Source organism: Hipposideros armiger, unplaced genomic scaffold, assembly GCF_001890085.2.
Source record: "Hipposideros armiger isolate ML-2016 unplaced genomic scaffold, ASM189008v1 scaffold_8, whole genome shotgun sequence".
Classification (NCBI taxonomy): Eukaryota; Metazoa; Chordata; class Mammalia; order Chiroptera; family Hipposideridae; genus Hipposideros; species Hipposideros armiger.
The window spans coordinates 7,236,355-7,262,712 of NW_017731358.1; the positions used below are offsets into that span (position 1 = coordinate 7,236,355).

The 26,358-nt window shown below is 42.9% G+C and overlaps 1 protein-coding gene across 6 annotated transcripts in view; it reads right to left on the reverse strand.

The window, feature by feature from the left end:
• The window catches only part of CD86 (CD86 molecule), a 61,509-nt gene that overhangs the window by 17,190 nt on the left and 17,961 nt on the right, over positions 1 to 26,358 (reverse strand). For 2 of the 6 annotated variants that reach the window (XM_019650368.1, XM_019650395.1), the window contains exons 2-6: positions 22,224 to 22,348; positions 12,086 to 12,135; positions 6,055 to 6,393; positions 3,427 to 3,735; positions 512 to 673 (exon numbers count right to left, since the gene is read on the reverse strand). In XM_019650368.1, the coding sequence (XP_019505913.1) occupies positions 512 to 673; positions 3,427 to 3,735; positions 6,055 to 6,393; positions 12,086 to 12,135; positions 22,224 to 22,240 (877 nt within the window). In that variant the 5' untranslated portion in view covers positions 22,241 to 22,348. Of the gene's footprint in view, positions 1 to 511; positions 674 to 3,426; positions 3,736 to 6,054; positions 6,394 to 12,085; positions 12,136 to 22,223; positions 22,349 to 22,894; positions 22,935 to 26,358 lie in introns of all 6 variants that reach the window. The other 4 variants (XM_019650377.1, XM_019650405.1, XM_019650401.1 and 1 more) reach the window with 4 other exon arrangements.

Genomic DNA, 26,358 nt, shown 5'->3' on the forward strand with positions numbered 1-26,358 from the left:
GATATGTAATACTTGGTAATCAACAAAAGTTGATGTTATTTTAAAAAATCAGTGGGGAACAATTCATCTAACTTATTTCTCAGGAAACCTAGACTTTTAGAGATGAGAAGGCGAATCTCATGGTTATCTAATGCTCCCCTCCTCATCGCCGCTACATGCACACCACCAGGTCCCTAATCACGAGTACTTAGAAGTGTCTTCACCATTTAACTACATTGAATTCTCACAGCAACCTCAAGAAGTAGGTAGGTAAAGCAAGGAATAATCTGCTTTGTCTGGAAACCAGAAGTGTATTTGTAAACCGTAGGTTACAAATGTTGCCTTTCCTAGAAAACCGTTATCAGTTGCTGAGTCCCATCTATCTGGGTTCCAGACCCTGAAGGGAAGCCTTTTCCTCCAACCACTTGCTGACTTTTTGCCCGTTTGGGCTCAGCCAACAAGCTCCAGAAAACAGCTGATAGGGAAGTAGCCGCAAAGTGGCACTCTGCAGACAGGACGAGCACTGACTCACCACATTCACGAGAGGGGCCAGGCTGCTTCTTCTTCTTGTTCTTTAGTACTGAACAAAGCACCGGCCCACACACAATGAGCAACAACAGTAAAAGTAGAACTGCAATCAGAGTGTCATGTCCTGGGGGACGCGGTGGTGGCTTAGGTGACTTTGCATCTGCATCTAGAAATGACCACAAGTTTTCAATCAGCCAGGAAGGTTGATTATAAAAGGTGTATAGTTACTGCTGTTCTGTTATTTACATGCCAGCATCTCCCCCAGGACTCTACTGACAGAGGGGCCTGAAATCCACAAAATAGTTCATAAAAAGTCCCAGTCTCGGGGGCTTCAGCAGCTAACTAATCAGCAGCTAACTAAGAACCAAGCCAGTGCCTCTGGCCAAATGCCTGGACTGAGCTCCCTTCTCTTCGCAGAGGCTGGGATGACAATGACTGTGATCTACAAGAGTATCAACCTGGCCCTAGATTCTGGAATCTGAGTTAAGTACCTGTGCTGAGGCTCTGAATGTAGAGTCATCTGCTTCCTCAGCCCCATATGTAGTCAGGCCCCTGATCCTAAAGTTTCCCTTGTAATAATTCCTCCCTCCTCTATCATCTCTAGATGAGGCTCCAGACACCTCTCACCTGGACAGATATAACAGCCTCCTCACAGGCCCCCTACCTCCAGTTTTGTTTTTTTGTTTGTTTATTGTTATTTCCTCTGAGGTCATGGCAGATTTCCTCAAGCATGTCTTTCAGTGGCATCTCATTTACTAGAAAAACTTTGCTATCTCTTCATGCCCTGAGGAATCAGGGCCAGAATCAGCTCCTGGTAGGTCAAGACTTCCTTCCTTGCGTGGAGACTCACAGGTCTCTAGGAAGTGGAAAAACAGGATTTGGGGCAAAACCTTAGAGCTGAGTGGTCCACTTTATAGACAATTATCGAAACAGTTCTGGTAGTTGATCAGGAAAATAGGACCAGTTGACCTTCCATTAACGTAGCTGCAATTTGTGGACCCAATCCCTGTTCATGAGACATTAAGGAGTTGTTGCAACTACAGATGATCTTATTCAACACTTTCTGAGTCTGTCCCAGTTTATCCTACTTGAGCCTGTTTGGCTCTACCAGAAAGGGGGCTTATGCTTGTTAACATGAAGACCTCTACCTTTTGATATCCAAAAAGGTTTTTTGATTCAGAGTTTAACCTATCTCTGATCAAGCCCTAGAATAGGGACACAGAGAGACAAGCCTTGTCTTCCTGAGGCTGCTAGGGCTGAAACATTTCTGAAGATGGTGTAGTTGGGAAGGTTTGGGCAGTATTTGAGAAGCAGCAGAATGGTGAGTCATGATGAGGCTATAGTGGTGGCAAAGCTCTATTCATTTGCAGACTGTGGGGGCCACGGCATATCATGTGTGGTGATATTGGTGGCTTCAAGAAGGTGCTGAACTTCAGGGATAGCTTGGGAGAGGCCTCTTACTAGGCCAACAGAGGCTACAGTAGAAGCAACCAGGACAGGCTGGGTGGCCTCACCATTTACTACTAGACTCCAGAGGCAGAGGTGTCTGAGCAGAGGAAATCAGTACCAAGAGAGAGGACTGGCCCATTAGGAAAGCTGGCTGGTAGGACTGGCCCCAGAAGCTGTTCATAAGAATGCATTCATAGGCCAAGTTATATTTGAATAATAGACCTCAGGAGTGAGGAGGCAGTAAAGCCAGAGGATGAAATAAGGAGTGGGAAGGATGTCTTAGGAGGGGAGAAAGCAAGGGGCCAGAGCTGGACTAAGGGCCAATGCAAGCAGAAGGCAGATAGGGGCAGGATCAGAACAAACAGTAATGGGGCCAGTGTGGGAGCAGAGTGCCTTTATTCCAGGAAAGAAATTTGCAGTTACTGCTACTCAAAAGTGGGGTTTCAAATATAAATGCATTCCCTCAAGGATAAAGCTGTGACTTTAAAACGGCAGGCTCCTATTAGCAGACACTACTTGGTTTCAGCCCTTTCCTCCAGCTGGACTGGTCTCCATACTACACTGTCAACCTGCCACAAGAATTTCTGCTTCTGAGTCTCTCCTTGACACATATGTACTGATGCCTACCACCACTGCCTGTGCCCATGTTAGATACTGCTAATCGATTGTGGTCCTCTCACTTCGTAAGCCTGGATTTTTCTTCCTGTTCAAGAAGGCACCAGAAGTCTGAATACTTGTTATCTCTTCACCACATTTCTTAAGCCAATTATTTCTTTTATTGTGCTACAAGATCCCACTTCTTTTAGGAAAACTTCCCAGGCCTCCAAAGAACTTGCTTACATCTGATGACCTATAAAACTGATTATCAATCACTCATTTTCAAATTCCATCCCATATTTCCATGTGATATAATTTAGATTCCAACCAATCTTTTTAAAATCCAGTTTTTCATGTGTACATCATGGAGTTCTGATTCTATAGAGGGTTCTCAAGGGCCTTCTACCTTTTAGCTTTCACCCTTGTAACCAACAATGTCTAGAATGGTTCTGTTCTGTGCTCATAACAAGTGCTGTATGTATGTACACATGGTATGTGTGTATGTGTGTATGTGTGTGTGTGTGTGTGTGTGTGTGTGTGTGTGTGTGTGTGTGTGTGAATGAATGGAAGAAACAAAAGAATTCTAGCCAGGAGGAATCCTGCATTTTCTGACCTAAATTTCAGAATCTTCTATTTAAAGGTAGCTCCAAAAAACTGGATAGTTTCAGGGCTTCAAGACATGCTCCCTCAAGTGCTGCATAGGTTCAGAGCCTCCTGAACCCTGCAGCACTCAGAGGAAGCAGAAGCCCTCTGTTTGAGTCCTTCCTAATCGTATAAAATGGCTCAGTTGGAAGTTTTCTGGCAAGCAGGGGACATTGGATGACCTGCCATAACCATTTATATATAATACCTGATAAAAGAAATAGTCTTTACCTATGTTGTGAGGTTCAGAGACAAGCTGTGTCTGTGTTGGCTCAGGTTGCAGGACACAGAAGATGCTCGCATTTGTTTCAGGAGACACTGGGAGAGACAAGCTGATAGAAGCAGTGTACAGTCCTGTGATATTATTTTGATGTATATTCATGACAGTATCATACTTAGTAGTTGAATTCTTAGTTTTTAGCAGAAAATACATCTCCTTGGGTGCCGGGTAACCATGTGTAGATAAGCAGGTGAAATTCATGTTGTTAGAATCTTCTGTTCTATTAGAAATTGGGATGATTTCAGGCTGACTGAAGTTAGCTGAAAGCAGAATAGAGATACAAACAAACAAACAAAAATCAGTCTACATTTAGATGTATCTAGAAGAGAAGAGCAAATAACTAGATACGTGACTTGGGAACTCTCTGGAGTACACCTGCAAGCCTTAGGATGTTTAAAGTTTGGGCCTTGGCCCATGGTGAGAGCCACATACTGACCTCACATTTATTTTTCAATAATAGAGTTTGGGGCCATGCTTACTTCCTGCTTACCCGAATCAAGGGAATGTTCTCTGAGGGATAGGAGGACTGAAACTGAGTCACCAAAGATTTACAAGGAGGCCACTGTTCTAGGGAATAAAGTCTTTGGAAGGAGAAGTGGTCTGACTTTAGGATCCAAGTATCCCAGCTCACCAGACCAAGAGAGCAGAAATGGATTGAGACTTAAGTTCCCCCAGGTACTAACAGAGTTCATGGTGCTGGCACGCTCTGGACCATATCTTCCAGAAACCCAAGTAAGATGGTAGTAAGTGGGTGGATGGGGATTTTGGATTTAGAAATTCCAAATACTGCTTTTGGGCATGACTGTCAGAATGTCTTCATCATAGATGATAAGATGAAGGGCAGACCCAGTTATTTTTAGGAAAAAAATATATGATTTTGATAAACACAGAGCTTCTCTTGCCTTGTTTGCCATTCAGGTTTTTATGGCTGTTGAGGATCACTGACACCTAGCCCCTTCTGTAGCCAAATCCTTGCTTTCCTTCTATAGTTACTAGGTTGTTTGCAGGTTCTACATACTAATATGTAATTTAGTATATTGTTTCTTAAATTTCAGTGACTTGCATGCCATCTTTACAAGTTTTGGTATATCAACACACTACTTAACCACTCACTCTGCTTGGACTGTATGTGGTCTGTAGAAGGCGGAAGGCTACTGTACTGTTGTAGCCTTATTAGCAATATCTATGAAATCACAAGTTGCATAAGTTAAAGTTTTTCTAATACATATTAAAATAAATATAAAACTATTTTAAAAAAATGTCAATGTTTCCCCTTTTAGGGGGGGACACCATATTTCTCTATAGTACCTGGTCGCAGTTTGAAGTGTCAAAACATTGATTGAGCACCTCGTTAAAGGTTCTAAAAGCCCTGCAGCCTAGTTTGAATCACACAGGACTTAAAGGGAGTAACTCCTTATTCTATTTCTATTTTTGCCTCTGCTTTACTCTGTGGTTTCAGAATTGGTGTTAATCTGTGCTTTCCAGTTCCATCAATTAATCTGGCTCTAGTAATCCCACACCTGGGTATCTACCCTAGAGAAATGAAAATTTATGTTCATACAAAGATTTGTACATGAATGTTTACAGAACCTCTATTCCTAATAGCCCCAAACTGCAGACAACCCAAGTGTCTTTTCATGGGTTGAGTGGAAAAACAATAGAATGCTACTCAACAATCAGAAAGAACACACTTTTGCTACATGCAACCACTTGAATGAATCTCAAAGGCATTATGTTGAATAAAAAAGCTGGTCTTAAAAGGTTACATGCTTAACAGCTCCATTCACACCATGTTCTCAAAAGGACAGTCTTATAGGATGCAGAACAGATGTTATGGGTGTGGATTATAAAGGGATAGCAAGAGGAAACATTTTTAGGGTGATGCAAATGTTTTGTTTCCTGTTTAGAGTGGTGGTTACAAAAATCTATACATAAGTTAGTTAACAGAACTGTACAGCAAAATAAAAATAATTAATTTTACTATATTATAATTTAAAAAAATTCTGTTGTGACATTTAGGCTTTTCAAGGCCTGGAGAAACAGAAGAGCTAGCTTGTCAGTGTTTGGACTATGTGCATTGGGTTATTTCCCTTCTGTCTACCAGGCTCATGGGTGGGCAGCAAACAACTCATAAGCAACCTCTGGGAGATTGAAGGGAAAATCCAAATTAGTTGTTTATCACCCTCCCTAGGAGCTCCAGCCAAAGATTCAGTGGGTGTGAAATCTTGGACCAAGGAAAAAAAATTATGTAAAAGAGATTTGAGGCCTATCTGGTTATATAAACCTTAGTAATAGCCAAATTACCCATGGTTCTTACTTAGCCATATTACCTTTGTTCAGTTAGCTCTATTTTGCTCCCAGAGCAGATTCTTACTGATCCTTCAGAAGCAAACTATAAAAAGTACAAAGGACTTTCAGTTCCTTACTCCCAAACCCTGCACTACCTTCAAACGGACTTCCCAGAAATGGCTGTCCTCTGCCTTCTCTCTACAGGTTGCCCCTTCCCCCACCAATGTTCCTCTGTTCATTGCAGTCTCATCTAGAAGGCCTCGGATCTGAACACGCCATTGACAACATACCAAACACGGATAGGTCACAACTCTTTTGGTGGGTGGAAACAAGTCCGTGGGGTCCTTTGTGATGGATGAAACACTGGTACAAGCCTGTGTCCTTGATCTGAACATTGTGGAGTCGCAGGGTCCAATTGTCCAGGTCCAAGCTGGTGCGGCCCTTATATGCAGGATGAACATTTTTCTGGTTCTCTTTCCCTCCATATAGCTCATACAGAACCCGCTTATCCTGGTCCTGCCAAAAGGCTACCAGGTTATCCACACTTATGTTTTGAGAGTTTATAAAGTGACATGGAAGATCTCCAGTCTCATTGAAATATGCCCGACTCTTCACAGTGGACTCAGCACCTAGAAAAGAAAGGTGGAAAAGTAGGAGCAGAAGGAAACAAGAAGGAAGAAGAACAACAACTCCACTTCTCTTTAGACAATACCCAGATGCTATCTTGTCAGTAATGAGATTGAAGAACTAGACGTTTAACTCTGGGACGGTGCGCACATCTTGGCATCTGGAGAATGGGACTTCTGTTCTCATTCCACTGCTAACTAAATGTGTGCAACCATATGCAGATACAACTGCTATGAGGCTGTTTCCCTATCTGCTTAATGAAGGGGTGAACTAAATGTTCTAAGGATCTTTCCAGTACTAGGATTCTGTGAATTTAATCCCAGAACAGGGAAAACCAGTAGCTGGACAACTCACTCACCCATCTGCTACCTTCCTTTCATCTGAATATTGATTCTCTTTACCGTAGCTGTTACAGGCCCCATTACTTCTACACCATCACCAAAAGTTTTCCCTTTCCTTTCTTATCCCCTTATTACTTGGCCTGCTATAGTGGAAAGATTTCTGATAATGGTAACAATTTGACATCCTTCCTTTCATTATGCTACAATAGTTGAGTATGATATTGAGTAATATCTTTGAAATTCAAATAGTTTCCTTTACAGAACTTCTCTCATGATTGCTGCTGTCAAGCAAGGCCAGCTCTCCTAAGGATATAAAACAGTTTGGAAATGACACAAATAGTCATCCAATGCCTCTAATCTCAGTGACCTCTCTAAGCTCTTTCTGAGATCGGAAAGAGAACTGGGCAAACATGATGGTTGTTTTGGGATTATGGTGGTCAAAGACCATTTCAGGTACATGAATGAAATGCTGGACATGAATGAAATGCTGGTAATGAATCATAGATGGGAAGGTGAGGATGTGCTTTTGGAGTATTAGGGAAACCCCTATTACCACAAACTTGCTCTTCCCAGTATGCATTGCCCTGGAAATTTTTACAACTCCTGGAGGAGGTGAGTCTCTGGGAGAGTTCAGAGTAAGGCTTTCATCCCTGAGGACACATTAGAGTTTGTGGAAGGGATTTGGGCCACCTAACTTCTTAAATGTGATTGATTATAGGGTTTTCGTAGAACCTATTTTGGGTCACAGAATTAGTTAAGATTTGGCCAAGGAATTAGTGGTGGGTGAGAGGTGCAGGGTTAGGGGGGAAATGCTGTTTCTTAGTTAATATGCTGTTAGATGCCACCTTGAGGAGGAAGTTAGGGTGGGTTTTAAATAAAGTTTCATCATTCAGAATTTCAGTAGAGGTATGTTGATATTAAGGAGGAAAGGGGAGTAGGTTGAAGAGAGAGATGAGAGGAGTGTCATTTGACTTGTGCTTTGAAGAGCGGTAGGAAAAGTAATTAAACTGATCTGATCTATGAGTTTCTCTTCTAAGAAGAAATAGAAGGACAAATAACAGTGACACACACTTGGCTAAACTGAACTATGTGCAGAGTGGCTCAGTGAGAACTGGGAGTTGGTAGTGGTCTTGAACTCAAAGGGAAGAGGGCTCCAGGCATCAGTGAGAGTTGGCACACGTTTGAATCACTGCCTATTGCATTCCACTCACTAGAATCCTGTGAAGCACTTGAAAGTATAAAATACATCTATACTGGATACATTTCCCATATAGGAGAGAGGTGGGAAAACCTACCTGGGTATCTGAAACAGTGAAAGGGGGACCTAAGGAAAATGTACTGTATTCAGGAATTACCTTACAAGGCAATCCTGAGGCTCCTGCTGCGCCTTTGCTAAACTGAATGATAAGCTAAGAGTGCCACCTGCTGTAAGAGCTTCTAGCAGCTATCTCTGGGGAAACTGATTCTCGCTATACCAGTAACTTGCCATTTGATATAGGGCAAATGATCTAATGGAGAAACCAAACACAGAGTTGGAAATTCTGCCAGTTAACGGTCAAGGTTGTTATTACTCAGAGGTCAACTGTGCCCCCTGGGCCTGGAAATGACTTCGCCATTGGCTTCTGTCTTCCTGATTTATGGTTGTTTCTCTGCTGAGCCTCACAGTACCTTCTCTCCTTCCCACCCACTCTCTTCACTCACAGACCAGTCCAACTTCTCTGACCCAGGCCCCCTCTCCCAAAGGTTAAAAGGGCTTCATCTCCCCCCACACCCTGCCCACATAGCTGCTCCCCTCCTCACCTACCAACAGAGAGTGTGGTCTGTGTTCTAAAGGCATTGGCATCAGGGGTGGAGGAGGAGGACTGGTCAGAAATGCACAATCTCTGGCCCCACCCAGACTTACTGAGTCAGAATCTGCATTTTAACAAGAGCTCCAGTTTGAGAGGCTGCAATAGATGATCTCTAGCTCTGCCTCCAGAGTGGAACAGAGGAAATGACAGGACCAATTTTTTTTTCTAGCAAAACCCTCTCTTCTCACCCTGGGGTGGAAATCACTCTGAAGCCCATTCTGAGTGGAACTGAAAGTATTTCACAATTTATACTCCATAGTTCCTCACCGACCACTGGCTTCCATGACATCACTCAGAGCTATGCATACGAATCCTTTTTCTGACATATGGGAAAGATTTAGCTCAAGGTCTGTTTTCACTAAGCGGCATCAGGCCTCCCCTGTTATAACACCAGACCTTAGGCCACCCAGGTACTGGACTCAGTGGGAGTGCAGTGGTGGGTAAGCATTGAGACTCTGTCTGCTCCTCAGCACTTGGGTAACAGATATGGTCTGGGTCTAGCTATAACTGGCTACTATGATGATGTCAGGAACTGGGCACCCAAGAATCAATGCAGCCACCTTCCCAATCAGCTGGAAGACTTTGCTTCAAATGATACTTGAGGACTTCTTCAGTAATATATTGTTTGAATGTCACACAAAAACTACAGTCTTCTAATCCTTGTGAGGTCTCCGAACCTACCTGGGACTTCAGTCTTCCCTGGCCACCACCCCAAATGCATGTCTTATATACTCAAGTATCATCTGGTCCTCATATTACTATGCTTATCTGTACTCATGAAATTTTCTTCTTTTATTAAACTTCCTCCAAAGCTTTACTAGGCCTTTTAGAAGCCTAGTCAAGCCTTTCATTTGTCAATACTTCCTTGCTCACTGAGCATTTTGGCATTAAATGCAAGGGCTTTCTTTCCAACCAATTATTACTATCAATTTGGGTGACTTCAGTATGGATGAGTTCACCAACAACCATATCTCAAAGTCCTTCATTCTCTTCTACTTCGGAGAGTCATCCACAGGCTCTACTAGCAGCCCCTCTCCCATGACATAACTCTGAACCTTATCACCAAGAATATCTCTGCCCTGAGAAGCTTAAACCTCAAAGTACCCATCTCTGTCCACAAGATAGCTTCCTCCAAGATTTGCTCTTCATTGCTTCACCTATGTCTGTCCTTCGATTTTATCAAGACCTCGACTTTATCCAGTCTAGACCCTATAGCGCAATGCTTTCCGAAAGAACCCTGCAACAATAAAAATGATCTATATCTGTGCTGACCAATATGGTAGTCACCAGCCATTGTGCTTGTTGAGGACTTGATATGTAGCTAGTGCGACTGAGAACTGAATTTTTAATCTTATTTAATTTGAACTAATTTAAATAGCCACATGTGGCTAGTGGCTATCCCATTGGACAGCACAGTGATAGTATATCTTTTCAGTCATTCTCTTGCCAGCAACTTCAATAAACTTGCCCCTTTGTGCAGAATTTATTTCAAGAACACTCTAGATCTACATATCTGTTCTTACAAGCGAATATTTGAGCACTCCTGAAGGAAGTTATTCAATTGTTCATACTGAAGACATTACAAACCTGTAGTCTCCTGTTCCACTTAACTTGACCTCTGGGCTGCTCACGCTGCTTATCACCCTCTCCCTTCCTCACAGCAGTTACTTCAGCAGTTTTCTTTGCTACTGCTTTTAGTTTGTCTTTCTCTTATAGTCAAACTTCCTGGAAGAGTAAGCAGCAATTACTGCCTTCATCCCCAGCCTCAGTCCCCTACCTCTCTGTCAAAACTTTCTTGGCAAAGTTTGTCAGTGACGTCCCACCATTGTCAAATCCAGACCTAATCTTGTTGAATGGCAAACTGTTGGCCATCTCTTCTTGAAATTCTATTCTTTCCCAATCTCTGACTTCCTGGTCAGTTTTCCTTGCTTACTCCTTAAACACTGATTACCTTGAGTGCCTGCTCGTGATCTTCTCCTTACTCTCCACACTGTCTCTGATTTTTCTCCTCTTTCCCCATGGATTCAACTGCCAAACATAAACTAACAATTCACTGATGCTTATCTCCAGCCAATAACTTTCACTCAAGTTCCAGGTATCCATGTCCAACTGCCTGCTGGATGCTGTTGTTCAGATAGTGATAGATACTCTCTTCCTCCCCTTCAAGCTTTCCTGTCTTCTATCTCAATGAATGGTTTCACCCACCTGCTGGTGTAACCATCTGAATCATCTGTAGAAAACACCCAGAGAGGGTCTGCACAGGTGTGGCTGAGGAGATGTAGAACTATTACAGCCAGAGCCGAACTTGGATCGGTGAGTCAGGGGCAGCTTACGTGCTGCTGTAGCCAAAGTGCAGGCTCAGCTCACCCTCCCTGTCTGGCCCACACCAGGATGTATGTGTGGGATGGCTTCCCTCTCAGTGCTGAGGAGGGGGAAAATGAGCAGCAGGAAGGGGTGGGACACTAAAGACATCCAAACTAAAGTCATAGGATGTGTGATAGGAACCCCACCAACTTGTTGGCAGATGAAGAAACTGAAACTCAGAGAGGAGCAGCAGGGAAGATACAAGTTCTGTGAGGCCTGACACTTCTACATTTTTTTGGGGGGGGGGTTCTTTAAGAAAAGGAATGAAGAATTCAAGTGCAAAATGCCCATGGCCACTACAACACCACCCAACACAAGGAGAATGTGATGGAGAGAAAAGTCTCAGTAAAGAGAGGTAGTGGTCTTAACTTAGCGTGGTTAAAATATCTTACTTTCGAAGGTTTTGCCAAAGCATGGGACACGTGACCACACCGCTAGGGCCCTTCATGGAGTCTTGGAGGGGCTTTGGACAGGACTTGTGCAAGTGAGACGCTCTGCAGCTCAGCTTCATTAGCTTCATGGTACATCACCTAATGCAACCAGCTGAAGGTCACTGAAGCAGGGCTGGGATTTTTGCTCCTCCCAGTAAGCAGTGGCAAGTATGATTTATAGATGTTGGCTGGTGGGGAAGATAGAGGAGGGGAGAGAGAAGGTAGGGAACATGGAAGCCAATGCTCCTAATGGAAGGAGGCTTTTAGCAGCCTCAGCTATTTCAAAAAGCCCAAGAATGACAGAAATGGGAACAGGGAAGGCCAGAAGGGAATATGGGTGGAGCAAAAGACTTATCAAAGCAGGGGTATCAGAGCAGGGACCTTTCCCTGGCTCCCTGGGTGTCACTAGACAGGCCAGTCTACCCTACTTTGTGTATCCTGCACCACGGGTATGAGACGGCAGAAGAGGAGGATGCACAGAGGTCGTAGGGCTCCATCCCAGGCTGGGCCTGCCATCAGCAAGATACCTGTTCTCAATCATGATGTTTCCTTCTTCTCCAGAAAAGTCTGTTTTTGCATGTGGTATTGTGCAACGCTGGCTAGAAAGTGAGTAAAACCTGCCAAGGCTTAGGTTGGGGCTTCCTGTGGTCAGACTCATCAGGAGACACTGGAAGGATTCTAGGACTTTACCAAGACAAGGGTGCTTACCATAGAGCAGGACGGCCATCGCAAGGAGAAATGTATTCAGTCTCATAGTGCTAAAGTGAAAAAAGAGAAAAGAAAATGTGATTAGAAAATGAAACCCAAAACCAAAACATGACAAGTGGAGTTTGGGATTCACTCAGGTCCATGGGTGTGGCAGAAACCATGCTATGTGTTCACCAAAGTCATTTTCTTTTCCTCCTAGCTCCAAAGATACATCCTGTTTCCCAGCCTCCTCTTCAGTTAGGAAGGCCATGTGATTGGGTTCCTGCCAAAGGAATTGTGGGTAGAAAAGATGGGTGTTCCTTTTAGACCTGCCACTAAAACTCCTTTCTCTTTCCCTCCTCCCCTGCCTTTCAAATGTAGAGGATTCAGAGAAGGAGTCCAAGGGCCTAGGGGATGGCAAAGCCTCATTTTAAAAGGAAGCTGGTTTGCAGAACAAATCAACAAAACAGCTCTTTCCACCCACAATGATCCATACTAGACTGTGACATGAACAAAAAAATAAACTTTTATTGTGTTATGCTAATGAATTTTTTTTTGCATTGTTTATTGCAGTAGCATTACATATCTTGGCCAATACAATGGGTATGATGGGGCAAATGCAAAATGTTTAGGTTTAGAAATCAACATTCCTTTGGTTTCTCTGTGGTTCTCAAACTTTAATGTGCATAAAAATCTTCTGGGAGAGTAGTTAAAGCAGTTTCCTGGGCCTCATCCACAGAGATTCTGATTTAGTAGGTTGGGTGAAACTCATGTATAACAAACTCACAGGTGGTAATGATGCTGCCGATCTAAGGACCCCACTTTGAAAACCACGACACTACAGCATTCACTTACTCTACATGACAGCTAAAGAAAATGATCGGCATTACTTTTTCACCTCTATCTTCTCTTTCTTCCTCTCCCTCCCTCTTTCTGCACTTACCCACTTATCCCAGCTTAGACTGCAAAGGCTATACAGTGGCTTTATAGGGAAGCACAGAACAAGGAAAGATGACCAATATTAGAAACAGGTGAAAAGCAAACCAAATGCAGAAATAGAAAATGGAGCCAAGTACAAGGCCAATGCCAAATGCTTACCATAGAAACCTGCCCACCCTGCATGGTGCAGGTCATGAGGATGGCTTGGACTTTCTAACAGCCAAAGTGAAAGGGAAACCTAATCGGTGAATTAAGTTATAGATCTGTCTATGAGATAAAAACAAACCAATGCTTAAGAGAAGATGCACAACTATTCCTGATCCAATAGCAGAAATTTCTTCCTAGGGGTTGGATTGTCTAGAAGTCTTCCCTGATTCCTTTAGGCTTTACTAGCCACCCTTCCTCTGTTCCCACAGCATTCAGCACAAGGCTTTGGTCTAAAAAGTGTCTGTGTGTTTCTTCCCTTCTAGACTATAACCTCTTTTTTTTTTTAACTAAACAAATCGACCACATCACACCTGCATATGGTCTCCTACCTGTCTAGCTTTCCCCCATAGACATAACTGGAGTGACTACTGTGACCTGTTAACAGTTTCTTGCCTCTACTTGCAGTAATTTTAGGCAAAAGAAAGTGAAAACATAGACCCATATTCTTCTTTCATTTCATTTTTAAACACCTGGTAGCACAGTATATACATATTTGCATAATTACCACTACCTTGGAGATTGTTCTGAATCAGCACATACTGAGTATCTTAATTCTAACAGTTGCATATTACTCTGTTGTGTTCTATTGGATAGTAATAATTTATTTTGCTTGCTCCTATCAATGGACATCGAGGTTGTTTCCAGTCTTTTGCTGCAATGAAAAACCTTGATCATATGCCAAATCATATATGTGGGAGTAAGATGTCTTCCTAGAAGTAAAACAGCTTGACCAAAGGGTCAAAGGGTAATTGCAATTTTAATCTTCACAAATATTGAAAAATTTTTATGTTTGTGTTCCAAGATTATATGTTTCTGTTCCCACCAACAAAACATGAGTATGCTTATTTTCGTGCCACTTTTGCCAACATAGTACGTTTTCTAATTTGTGATCTTTACCAATAGAGGGAAGGTTAAAATGACATCTCATTGTAATTTTTAAAAAATATTTTTCATTGTAGTATAATACACATAACATAAAATTTACCATCTTACTAATTTGTTAAGTGTACAATGGTATTATATACATTTACATTGTTGTGCAACCATTACCACCATCCTCCATCTCCAGAAAAACTGAAACTCTATACACAATAACTCCCCATTCTCCTCTACCCCCAACCCCACCTCCAGGAATTTGACTACTCTTGGTACCTCATATAAAGTGGAATCATACAGTATTTCTTTTTTTTTTGGCTGGCTTATTTTACTTAGCATAATGTATTCAAGTTTCATCCATGTTGTAGCATGTATGCAAATTTTCTTCCTTTTAAAGGCTAAATAATAGTCTACATTATCTGTATCTTTCATCTATCTATCTGCCACACTGTTTATCCATTCATCTGTTGATGGACATTTGAGTTGCTTCCCTCTTTTGGCTATTGTGAATAATGCTTTTATGAACGTGGGTATACAAATATCTCTTCAAGACCCTGCTCTAGTTTCTTTTGGGAATATTCTCAGAGGTGAAATTACTGGATCACATGGTAATTCTATTCTTAATTTTTTTGAGGAACTGCCATACTGTTTTCTATAGCAGTTGTACCCCATTTTACAACCCCACTAACGGTGCACAAAGATACAATTTTACCATATCCTTGCTAACACTTTTTTCTTTTTGTATCATCCCAATGGGTGTGAGATAGTCCTCCCTGTAATTTTAATTTTAAAATGAATTTCTTTGATTAGGAGCATCAGCATCATTTCAAATGCATAGAGATTGTATTTCCTGTTCCATGACTGTCTATATATTTTTTGCCGTCTTTTAATTTGGGTCTTTGGCCCTTTTCTTATTTTCCTTATTAATTTGTGGGAGCTCTCTTATATTTTAAAAAAATGAGTGCTAATTAGTAACTAATTAGAAATTAGTGCATTGTGACAATGAGTTGCAAATATATCTATCTGGTCGCTAAAGCACAATATAGATGCTCAGCATGGGAGCCTCATACCCTTCTGACGGCTCTCTCTCTCTGTTCCAGGGGATTCAGCAGGTGTCAGAGTTTGGGCGTTGTTTGTTGGGCCAAAGCTGACACCACTCAATGACAGAGCCCGGAAAGAGAGTTCTCCATTTGATTCCTGGGCACTTGCTCATATTAAATCACCACCACCACCCTATTTATCATAGAATTTCGGGACTGGGAACACTTGGAGGCTAAACTTCCACCTAACATAGAAATCTCCCATTGTTTGCAAGCCCAAAATCAGCATGCTTGACCTAATCAAAGGTAGTTTTTTCCTGGCATGATGTGTTGAACAGGGGCACAAAATCAAATAATATTTTGCCATAAATTGAACAAATCACCTTGAATTCAAATAATTACATGAAATTATTGGCCCTAGGAAATCTTGGATAAATGGTCTATAAATGTCACTCAGTGGGGAAGAACATTGGGTATGACAAGGAAGTCAACACTATTTTTGACTTCTCTGTTTGGAAACTCTCTCCACTATGTGAGACACTGTCTCCTCGTAGCTTCCTCTCATTGATACTGGTGTTCTCTGGAACTACCCAGAATAAGCCTAACACACTTTGCCAAAGCCTTTCAAGGATTTGGGGACATTGCTCATATCCCTCCTCAAAATCCTGGCCCAGCAGCAGCAGTCCTTCTAGTAAACTTTGCTAACATTAATTTGGAGAGCACACACTGTCTTGGATAACACTTTTGACACTTAGTTTGTCAGAGGCCTTATTAAAATATGGTGCTAAAATAGTTGAGATTGACATGCTCTTCTTTTATAAAGTATAAATGCCCCACGTGAAGAATTTCTCTCAATTCTAGCCATTGTGTGTGTGTGTGTGTGTGTGTGTGTGTGTGTGTGTGTGTGTGTATGGGGGCTGGGTTAGTAAGCCAGTTTCTTCCATGTTGTTGCCTCTGAAGGAGAATAGAAATGTCACTGCTCCCTCAGGAATGAACTCTCAACCACAAGCACCCGTCACTGCTTTCTCCAGAGGGCCTGAGGAGTAGAAACTCTTGCCCTCGGAGGGAGAGAGCAAAAAGGGGAATGAGAGAGGAAAGAACCTAAGAATCTGTGGGGAGATTCTTTGAGAGATTTTTGTCAGCTGTGAGCAGCCTGTCTATAGGTGGGTGGACTCATCACAAGCTGAAGTGAGTTGTCTCCATATAGCTGGAGGCTTACTTCAGAAACCAAAGAAGAGTACCCACTGCACACCACTTTCTCTCACTTTACATGTCCGGCTCATCACAGAATGTGCGAGTCAGCGGAACGACTAATTATACTATTAGTCCTCACAGTAAGGTGGGATTATTTGCCTCCATGTTACAGATGAAGAAATGGAGTCTCAGAGAGGTTAAGAAACTTGCTCTAGCTACTCTGCTAGTAAATGACAGAATTGAGATTTAAACCCATGCAGCCTCACTATGTTGTTTTTAAAGACTGATGTAGCTCCTTTAAAAGTTTCTGCCAGTTTGCTGTGGTAGGAAGTGGAAAGGATTCTAATTCTACCCACTCTCAGAGGAACACGCCCTCGGGGCCAGCTGTGATGATGGTGGCTCCTGGAATCAGGGTGTGATTTTCAGGTAAACAGGCTGGGAGGGGGGTGGGAGTGGGCCAAAAGTCTCCCTTTGTATTAGGGTGGTTTCTGTCCTGAGCTTCCATTCATTCCACAAATATTGCTTGAGCACCCGTTATATGCCAGGCAGGGAATTCTCATCTCCCCTCCAGCCCTGGACAGATAATCAGCTTCCTGGCATGGGCTTAGCTCCAGACACACATTACTGTGTTCCAGCTAAGCCTCACCCAAGAAAGCTCTGGGTAAATAGTATTTGGGCAGAAAAAAGAGGGAATAAAGAAGGGATCTGTTGTGTCTCAGGTCTGAAGGATGTGTGGGATCTAGTTCAGGCAAAAGGCAGTGTGAAGGGAGTAGAGTGGCAGTAGCCAGTAATGGGGTGGCACGGGGAAGTACAGATATGATGACACGGGAAATGAGAGAAGGATTCCAAGGCAGAAGTTGGGGAGCAACAAAGAAAAATGTTCCCTATTTCACAACTTTGTCTAAAATATTCATGGTGATCAGGGGGTACCAGGAAAAAGTGCTGATAAGTTTACTGGTGTCTTTGGAGGTTTCACTGAGGCCATCTTTCATGCAGACATTTACTGAATTTGCTCAGTGTCTGGCTTGCTTTAGGGGTTGTGGGCAAATATAAAGATGTGTAGGCCTTGGTCTCTTACCCAGTTCTAAAAAGAAAGATAAGGTCCACAAATAACTACAATTCAAGCTCCAGTTCCAGTGTGGAAGGTGGCCATGCTTATCTTCCCCCAGCACATGTACAACAGTCCTTACTCTAAGCAAAGCAGGAGACACCACAGCCCTTGTGGAGGGAGGACTGGGTTGGCCAGGGCCCCGGCTCAGGGCCTGGCTGTTTCGCCAGTGCACACTGTGACTGGAGAAGGCAGGCTTGCTGGACTGGCACTGCCAGCCTGGTGAGAGAAGAGTGACGTGGAGGAGGAGCACAAGCTGCCCAGGGCCTTGGCTTGCTTCTGGTGTGACATGCTGCATGGATTACTTCTCAGCCCACCAGGATCTGAAGCTATCCCTTTAGAGCAGCTGTTACTACCGTTAAGGTCCTAGGAGGATTCGGGTAGGCTTATTTCCTTTTTTTATAAAGTTTCTGAACTCAAAATAAGAAGGTTTCTGGGAATGCATCTGAATTTTCACAAGGCTTCTGACAGGGTGTCTCATGATATGCTTGAGAGCAGTATGGGGAAATGTGGAATCCATATTAGTACAGTTACTTGGCTGAAAAGCTGTGTCATAATATTGTTCATTCATTCAACAGGTATTTATTGAGCCAGGCATTGCGCTAAGTGCTGGGAATACAATTACGAGCAAAACCAGAAACAACTCCTCTTTACAAGATTGCTTACTGTTAAGTAGAGGAAACAAGATAATGATGAACTAATCACACAAATAAATGTAAAATTATCATGGTGACAAGTGCTACAAAGGAGGGGTTCCTGGTACTTTGAGAGCCTATACTATGACTAGTCTAAACGGAGATTTGGAGAACAATGTGGTAGATTAAAGGTGGACACATACTTTTTGCTACTCCTCCCATGTAAAGGAAGTTAATCTCTCCTTGAATCTGGCCTAGCCTCACAGACTTGTTTGACCTAAAGAATGCATAGAAAGGAGGTTTGGGACTTCTGAGGCTACATCATAAGAAGCCTTGCAGCTCCTGTCTTTCGTGGAATACTCTTTCTGGGCCTTTGAGCTACCGTATAAGATATTCCACTGAGATCATGCTGGAGAGGCCATGTGCAGGGGTTTGGGTCAATAGCTCCCACTGAGCCCAACTTTCCAGCCATCTCTACCAAGTCGCCAGGCAAATGTGAATAAAATCTTGGATTCTCTAAATCAGAGGTCAGCAAGCTGCAGCCTGCAGACAGAATCTAGCACCACATGGCTAGAATCCATGACACCACATGGAATCAATATAAAAATGATTAACAAATATTTTTCATTCTTTTTCTCTGTATTAAACATTCAAACTCTTGTGGGTATGTTATACTTACAGCTCAATTAAGACAAGCTACACTTCAAGTGATCAGTAGCCACATGTGGCTAGTGGCTACTGAATTGGACGGTGCTTAATGCCACCAAGTGACCTTAATCGATGCCAAGAGCAACAGAAAAATCACTTAGAAGCCTGCTCAAATTTCTGACCCACAACATTGTGTGTGTGAGAGAGTAAAATATTCATTGTGTTAAGCTGCTAAATTTGGGAGCAATCTGTAATGCACCAGTAGGTAAGCAGAACAGATTGAATAGGTTCAAAGTAGGTGTAGGGTTGGGGGTGGCTTGGGAGGATTCTAGGCAAAGGAAACAGCATGTGCAAATGCACTGACGCAGAGGGCTGATGTGCTAACGTGACTAGAGAGGTGGGAGACAAGGCTGGAGAGGTTAGCAAGAGCCAGACCATGCCTACTTTATGGGTCAGTAAAGAATTTTGGTCTTTATTCTGAGAGCAATGTGAAAACTGAAGAAATTGAAGCAGAGGAGTGACATAACCAGGTTTGCATGTTGAAAAAAATGACACTGGCTGCTGTGCAGCAAATGGCTAGTGGGGAAGCCAACACAGATGCCAGAAGGTCAATCAGTTGGCTGTTGCCGTCATTTAAGTGAAAGAAGACGGCCATTTGGTCGAAGATGGTAGTGGCAGAAGTAGAAAGAAATGAGTGTGAGTGAGGCCTTGATGAAAACATGAACACTTCGCGTTGTCTGGTGGACACATGAGATGATTGGCTATTGGATACGTTGTCACCCGTCCTGAGCTCCGCTTTACTTGAGCTCCCCCACCAGCCACGTCTAACTCAGGCTGGATCATATGTCTGACTTGGTTTCCAATCCCTTCTTGGAACAAACTCCCCGGGGCCTCCATTTGTGGAGACTTTTCTTACCTAACAATGCCTTCCTTCCATTAGCTGTCCTTTCCCTCATCCATTTGGGAGCACAGTGTTTCCTCACAGATATGAGAGGAACGGCATCAAAGGTGCATAGGTGCATAGGTACAAACAAGAAACGTGTATGCAGATTCTTATGGAGCAGAGGATGCTTTTATTCACTCCCTGGTATTGTAGGTACTACAATTAACTAGAGTATTAAAATTAAGAGTTGATTCTCCTTACTCGCCTAGAAGAAGGAGCACAGCATGGCAGTAGCATTTAGCTTTTCCTGTCTTTCCACGGCAAGTCCGTATACAGACAGATACCCATTTCTCCTAGTCACATCTAGGATCTGATCTTTCCGAGTCAAGCAGCATGCCTTTTTCAAATTACTAATGATTTTAGAAAACATTTCTTCCATTTTTCCAAAAGGTACCTATGGGTAAGCATCATGCAACATTTCACAGGTACTCTTGAGTCTGTGCACATCCAGCCAAGGGTCTGCCTGCTGTGACTAAAACCCACAGAACTCACTAGGCAGCCAGGCCAATCCTGGCCCCCTAAGAGAGCCCCTTCCTGTTTTCTCATAATTAGAATCATGGTCAAAGAGAGAAAGCCAATATTTCCAGGTCACAATTTGAGGGGTGTTCCCCATCTCCCCATTTCAAGTATCAGCCCTCCTCTGGTGCTTGGAATTCCCAAATTACTCATTCCTTGGTTAAGGTATTTTTGAAAGCCCCTGTTAAAATGCAAATGCTAGCTGGAAGGAAGACATGTTTCTTGTCTTTAGCCATTAAATGTTAAGTTCAAGTTAATTTAATTTATCTAATTAGGAAATGGAGTTCAGAAAGGAAAGGAGGGAAAAGAACATGGAATGGGACCTTTTTCATCCCGACAGGGATGGAAGACATGTTTTTCTTCCTTAACACATATGCAAAAGGGCATCTATTTCCCAAACCTCAACCTGAGTATACGCTGATGTATAGTTCAGAAATAAGTTTCTATATTAGATTAGAAATGAGGATGAGGATAAGGGTCCAATAAAGGCTGTGTGCCCAGTCTATGGCCGTATCCATCCTTCCTGCCTCCCAAATACTCTTATCTGCCGAACCATGAAAAGTGAATTGTCAACACTTGCCTGGACTTTGGATAATCACCCAGGAACCTCCCCACCACCCCCTTTGCTTGTTTCAGACATGTTTTGCTCTAGTTCTATCTCTTCACAGCTTCAATCTCCTGGCCCAGAGACCCCTAAACTCAACTCCCACCTCTATACAATATTTGAAACATGGTATTTGAACCTTGATTTTCTCCTAAAGAATCTGGTTTGACTCACCTTTCATATTTCTGCTCACATCACCCTACCCTGCCCTGCCTCATCTCCATAAAATCCAACCTTCACCTCCACCAAAAATGGACATCGGACATCCAGGGATACCACAGGAACCAAAAAATCAAGCTCAAAGACATAGTTATTAAACAGGGCACACCATCACAAAGAATCATTTCCTTCCCTTCAAAGTACTGTTGCTATACAGTTATTTTTACTGTGTCTATTTTCTCACTGGACTAGAAGCTTCAAGTGTATAGGGATCATGTCTTTTATGCTCCCTGTTAAAAACCCAGTACCTGGGACATAGTAAGCACTCAATAAATATATTTAGAACACACAAATGAACAGAGATTGATAAAAGCTTCCATTATACACAGGATAGCTAATATAAATAGCAAGAATGGTATCTGCAGCAGCAAACAGAAGACATAACAATAGAACTATGAACTTGTGCACAGAATTAAATGGACTCATTTTTAGTCCAGAGGCTTAATCCCAAGATTGAGACTGCATGTCAGAGAAATAGGTCACCTCCTTAGTTATAACAATTTGAGAGGAGTGGGAAGTTCCCTTGGCCAAAAATTATTTTCACCTGTCTCTCCAGAACCTTAAATAACTATGAGTGGAGGCACTATTTTAAGCCTATTTGCAAATGCAAATATGTTCATGGTATACAGAACACAGTAAACCACCGCTTGGGCTCTTTTTTGACCTAAGATTATTTCTTTTCAAATGAGCTATTGGGGTCTCTGGTGCCAAGAGGAGCCAATATTGGGATGGGAAGAAGAAATGGGGACAGTTTTCTGGACCAGAGAAAGGAAAAGCCAAAGAAGAAAGCAGAGACTACTGCAGAGGCTGTGTGTTTTGCTCCCATCCTCTGCCTCCCACGGCACAAGGGGCCCAGGCAGGGCCAAGATCCTTGTATAGCTGCTTCTCCTGGAGCAGAGCTACTTGAAGCCCCCAGCACTCTAAGGTCAAGAAAGGTTGTTGGTTGTTTGGTAAGTGGCGCCTTCTGTTTCCTGCCTGTTCTGTCCCTTAGCTCATGAAAAAAGCAGAGAAAGAGATCTGGCTAAAAGAGACATGTTTTTGTAATGCCCTACCTCGAACGTAGGCAGCCTGAGAATCAAACATTGATGGTCAAAGGTTTTAAGAATGTACTCCACACTCCTCCTTACCCACTCCCTTGCCGGCCGTCAGCCCCACCTCTGAACATCTGCCCCAGAGGCAGCTTTATCCCACATCACGCTCCCCAGGCATACGAGCTTCATGAGAACATACCTGTCACAAATGCCCATCCACCGCAGCTCCCAGGGACCAAAGATATAAGCCTCGTGGCATTCCCGAGAACACAGAAGCAAGGGTTTAAGAATAAATGAAGAGGAGCCACGTTTCTCCTAACACTCCTTGTAGAGAGAAAAATAATGTTAGGGCTGAAGCAAAAATTCAGAGTTTCAAAAGGGAACCAGCCAGAAAAAAAAAAAAAAAACCACCACAGAAGGGCCGGGCCGGGCCCTTGTTCTAGATAAGATTGGCAGGTGGGCATTTCCACTGATCACAATGACTATGAATGCACTATCACAGAGTGATTGAACGTAAAGCCCTGAGGAAACCCCCAAAGACATGCCCCAGCCACAAGCATGTTACCTTCTGTAACAGATCTATAGATCCTGGAGCGCAGCCTTTAAGGCTCATAGGTAAAGATTTAGCTGAATTTAAACATTTTACTGGGCAGCCACGTGCCAGACACTATGTCTGCCTCAGCAGGGGTGCAAGACACAGTCCTCAACCAGACAGAACAGAGAGACCAGGTTCTTCATTTGCCAGCCTTCCCCCAAATCATTCATTACCTCTCTATGGGTCCTTCTAGAAGCCAATTAACATACACAGCTCCTATTTTCACATTATCCTAATTCAGTCTTAAATGTCCTAATCTAGAATGTTTCTATTACCTTGGTCCACTGTTCCTGGAAGTGAGTGGTACTCTTGAGCCTGGGGACAAGTCAAAGCAGAAGTGAGAAAGGTGTGTGAATGCTGAGTGGATATTTTTCCAAGCCTAGTGCTTCAGCAGGGACAGGCTTTACATATATAATACTGTCCCCAAATGCATGGCTTCTTTTCCTGACCTGATCAGGCCCTGCAAAGCCCTCTGATCAATGTGGGGGACATTTATGTGCCTCTGAGTCTGCAGCATTTGAGTTTAGGAGACAGGTAGCCCACTGCAAGCATGCCTACCCAGCTATCTTTGAGGCTAGGTGTGCCCTGCAGGGCTGGAGAAATTAAAAATGACAAAGTGAAAGCTGTTGTTGTTTGGGTTGAGGAGGTCCATTCAAGCAAGGACAATTAGTGCAAAGGAAGTAGTCCAGATTTGGAACTGTAGGTCCAAAGTCAAACCCTGGGTTGATCACTGGACCCTGGGCAAGTTCCTGAGCATCTCCCAGTTTCAGTTTCCTCATCTATGAAATGTAATAGCTTCCTGGCTGCATTGTTGAGAAAAACAAGTGAGGCCTTGCATGTAAATCACCTGGTACTGAGCATGCTTTGCAGCTATTTAGTCTTTGTTATTATTGTCCTATCTTCTTTTCAGACTTTCCAATTCTCCATTTGGCCTTTCCACAAAGATCTTCCCTCTATCACTGGAAAGGTAATGATCATTCTTCCTAAAACAGGTCTGTAGATCGCTTCAACTTCCATCCAGTGCCCCTCAAATCCATAGGGCTCCTTCGTAAGGCCTGGGCCCTGACTTACGGGGTCATCACTTCCCCTCAGCCATTCTACATGCATACCTTGGAAACTTCATCCTTTATTCGAATATACCCCACCTGGGGTTTTCCTCTGGATTTCACAATCATATCGTTTTTTATTTGAAAGGGTCTAGTTGGTTTCCTTATTGTAACATGTGAAATTACCCACCCATCAGAGCACAGGAGAATTAATTCACATTCAACTTAGTTTTCAAGTTCCTTGTAATCAGCAGTCAAAATATACGAATAAGATAGGCTAAATTGAAAAGTCCTGCTATCAGAATATTTGGAATAGTATTTCCCAAACTTGAGTCATTCTAGCTACTATGACCACTTCATATCCTTGTAAAATGTGTTCTATTCTTTATACAATGTTTTTCTCTTAAATTTATTTAAATAAATTTATTTTAAAAGGAATCTTTATGTTAATAATTTTTTTTTAAAAAAGCAGTATCACTTGCCACAAATAAAGGATGCGTAAAATTAACACATCACACCGGACTTTGGAATCACACAGACCTGCGTTCAAACCCTAGCTCCACCAGTTAATGCCTGTGTGTTCTTGGGGAAGTTACTTAACTTCTCTGAACATTAGTTTCCTCACAGAAATGATACTAAATATCTCATAAGCTTCTTGTGAGGATTAAATAGGATGACATAGTGCCTAGTACAGATTCTGGCATATAGTATTTTCTTGAAAAAAAAGTTGCTTTATTGTTTTATCTTTTCCATATCCCATCTCTCTTTCAGTTTCTTCTTAAATCAACCTCCCCCAATGCTGTAAGCCAGGCAGCAGAAATCAAGGATAGTATGGTGTCATGAAATTCTCTTACTCTATGACTTAGAGTTACAAAGCTGTTTAAGGGACTTGAGAAGTCATTCTAGTCTCTCACTCAAACAAGGACCCTGTCGATGTTATCTCTGATAGATGGAAGTCAGATCTTTGCTTTCTCACTTATATTGGAAACTCACTATCTGATAAGACAGTTATAAGAGAAAGGTCTTCTTTGTCATAATCCCAAATCTCCCACCCCTCACTCCCAGCCCCATAAGTACCATCTAGTTGTCCCTGTCCTGTTTTCTGGAGCTACAAGAATATATATTATTTTTACCCCTTTATATAAAACCCTCAAAAAGTTGAATGCAGATACTATAAATTTCCTTAGTAGTCTCTTCTCTCAGCTAAATATAATCACTGTCCTCAAATATTCCTCATATGATGTAGTCTCTAGACCTAGTCAACTTGGTGGCTTGCCCACTGGCACCCATCTCCCTGAGTTTGCTAGCATAATTTTTTGCAGCAAGGTCTCACAGCATGGAACCGGCAATGACAAGATCACTTTTAATGAGTCAGAGGTCAAATTAACCGGTAAACAGCTGCATTGGGAGGATGGCTGACCGTGACTTACTTTTTTTTTTACATGTCAAGTCACATCACCAATCCCTGGCCCCATCGTGTTTGTATGCCAGTGTTTGGGTCCCATCAAAATTACTCTGAATCCCATATATGTCATCCATTGTATTAGTCGTCCCTCCAAGCCTTGTGCTACTTGAAAATCTGATAAGGAGGCTTTACCCAAGGGTCATCAGAGCCAAGGACAAAGAGGGTGGTCAAATAGTGGTCAACAGTATCAAATGCTGAGAGGAGGTGGAATAGAATGAAGATCGGTTTCTCGTGTTTAGTAAGGAGGAAGTTGCTGGGAACCAGAAAGCTACTTTCTGTGTGGGGCAGCTTCCTCCAGTGTCTCACTCCCGGATGTTCTCAGGTCTGAGGCAGCCAAGGCTATAAGGAGAAGCAGCAGGAGAGGAGTGGCTATCGATGGTAGCTAGGTGGGGGAAACAGATACCTTCCTGATGTCCTTGCTCGACATTGCCCAAGAGAGGTTCCCCTGGGACCACAGAGTCAGGATGGACTCTGGGAGGCAAAACTAGAAAACTGTAGGTATTTTGGAAACATCTAACTACTCAGGTGAATTTTCAATTCCGCCATATATTTGTTGCTATCTATAAATGGCTTCCTGTGGCCAGTGGTCAAGGGCCAGTCTAAAAGTATTCCAAGTAGTGGTGTCTCAATACAGGATAAAATAGTTTCCACAAATAATTGTAGCAGCATTATTTCTTGAAATGTTAATTAGTGTTTGTTTTCTGAGCTTTCTTGACACAGGGATTTTTGTAGGGGAGAAAGCAGAAGAAACCTAAAGTCAAAGGCACTGCTAGACTCTTATGAGAGCCCATGGAAGAGACAATACAAGAGCCTTAAAAGATAAGGGAAAAAAGGCAGAGTGCTTTTGAGATGCAACAGTAAAGAAGGGGAGAGCAGAGTTGTGTGGGTCCTGTGAGCAGTGGGACCCAGGCACAGCTTCTCAGTGCTCCCAAGGGCTAACAACCTCAAGGGTGAAAGTGCATGCCTAAAGAGGGGGTGCCCTGGGCTCAGGGGGCCCAGCCTCAGTAGATAATCTCACTCCCCACTGTGGCATGGGGCAGAGAGCTGCCAGACTTCACAGACTACTATGGGATAGATAGTGGGGTTGCCAACGACTATCAGGACAGACTAGGGACTTCAGGCCCTTCCACCACTTTCTTGGCACCAGGTAAGCTTCCTAAATTCAGACTGGGCTGTAGGAGGGGAAAGGCACTCCTATAGGATCAAGATAGAGCCTCCTGTCCAACTG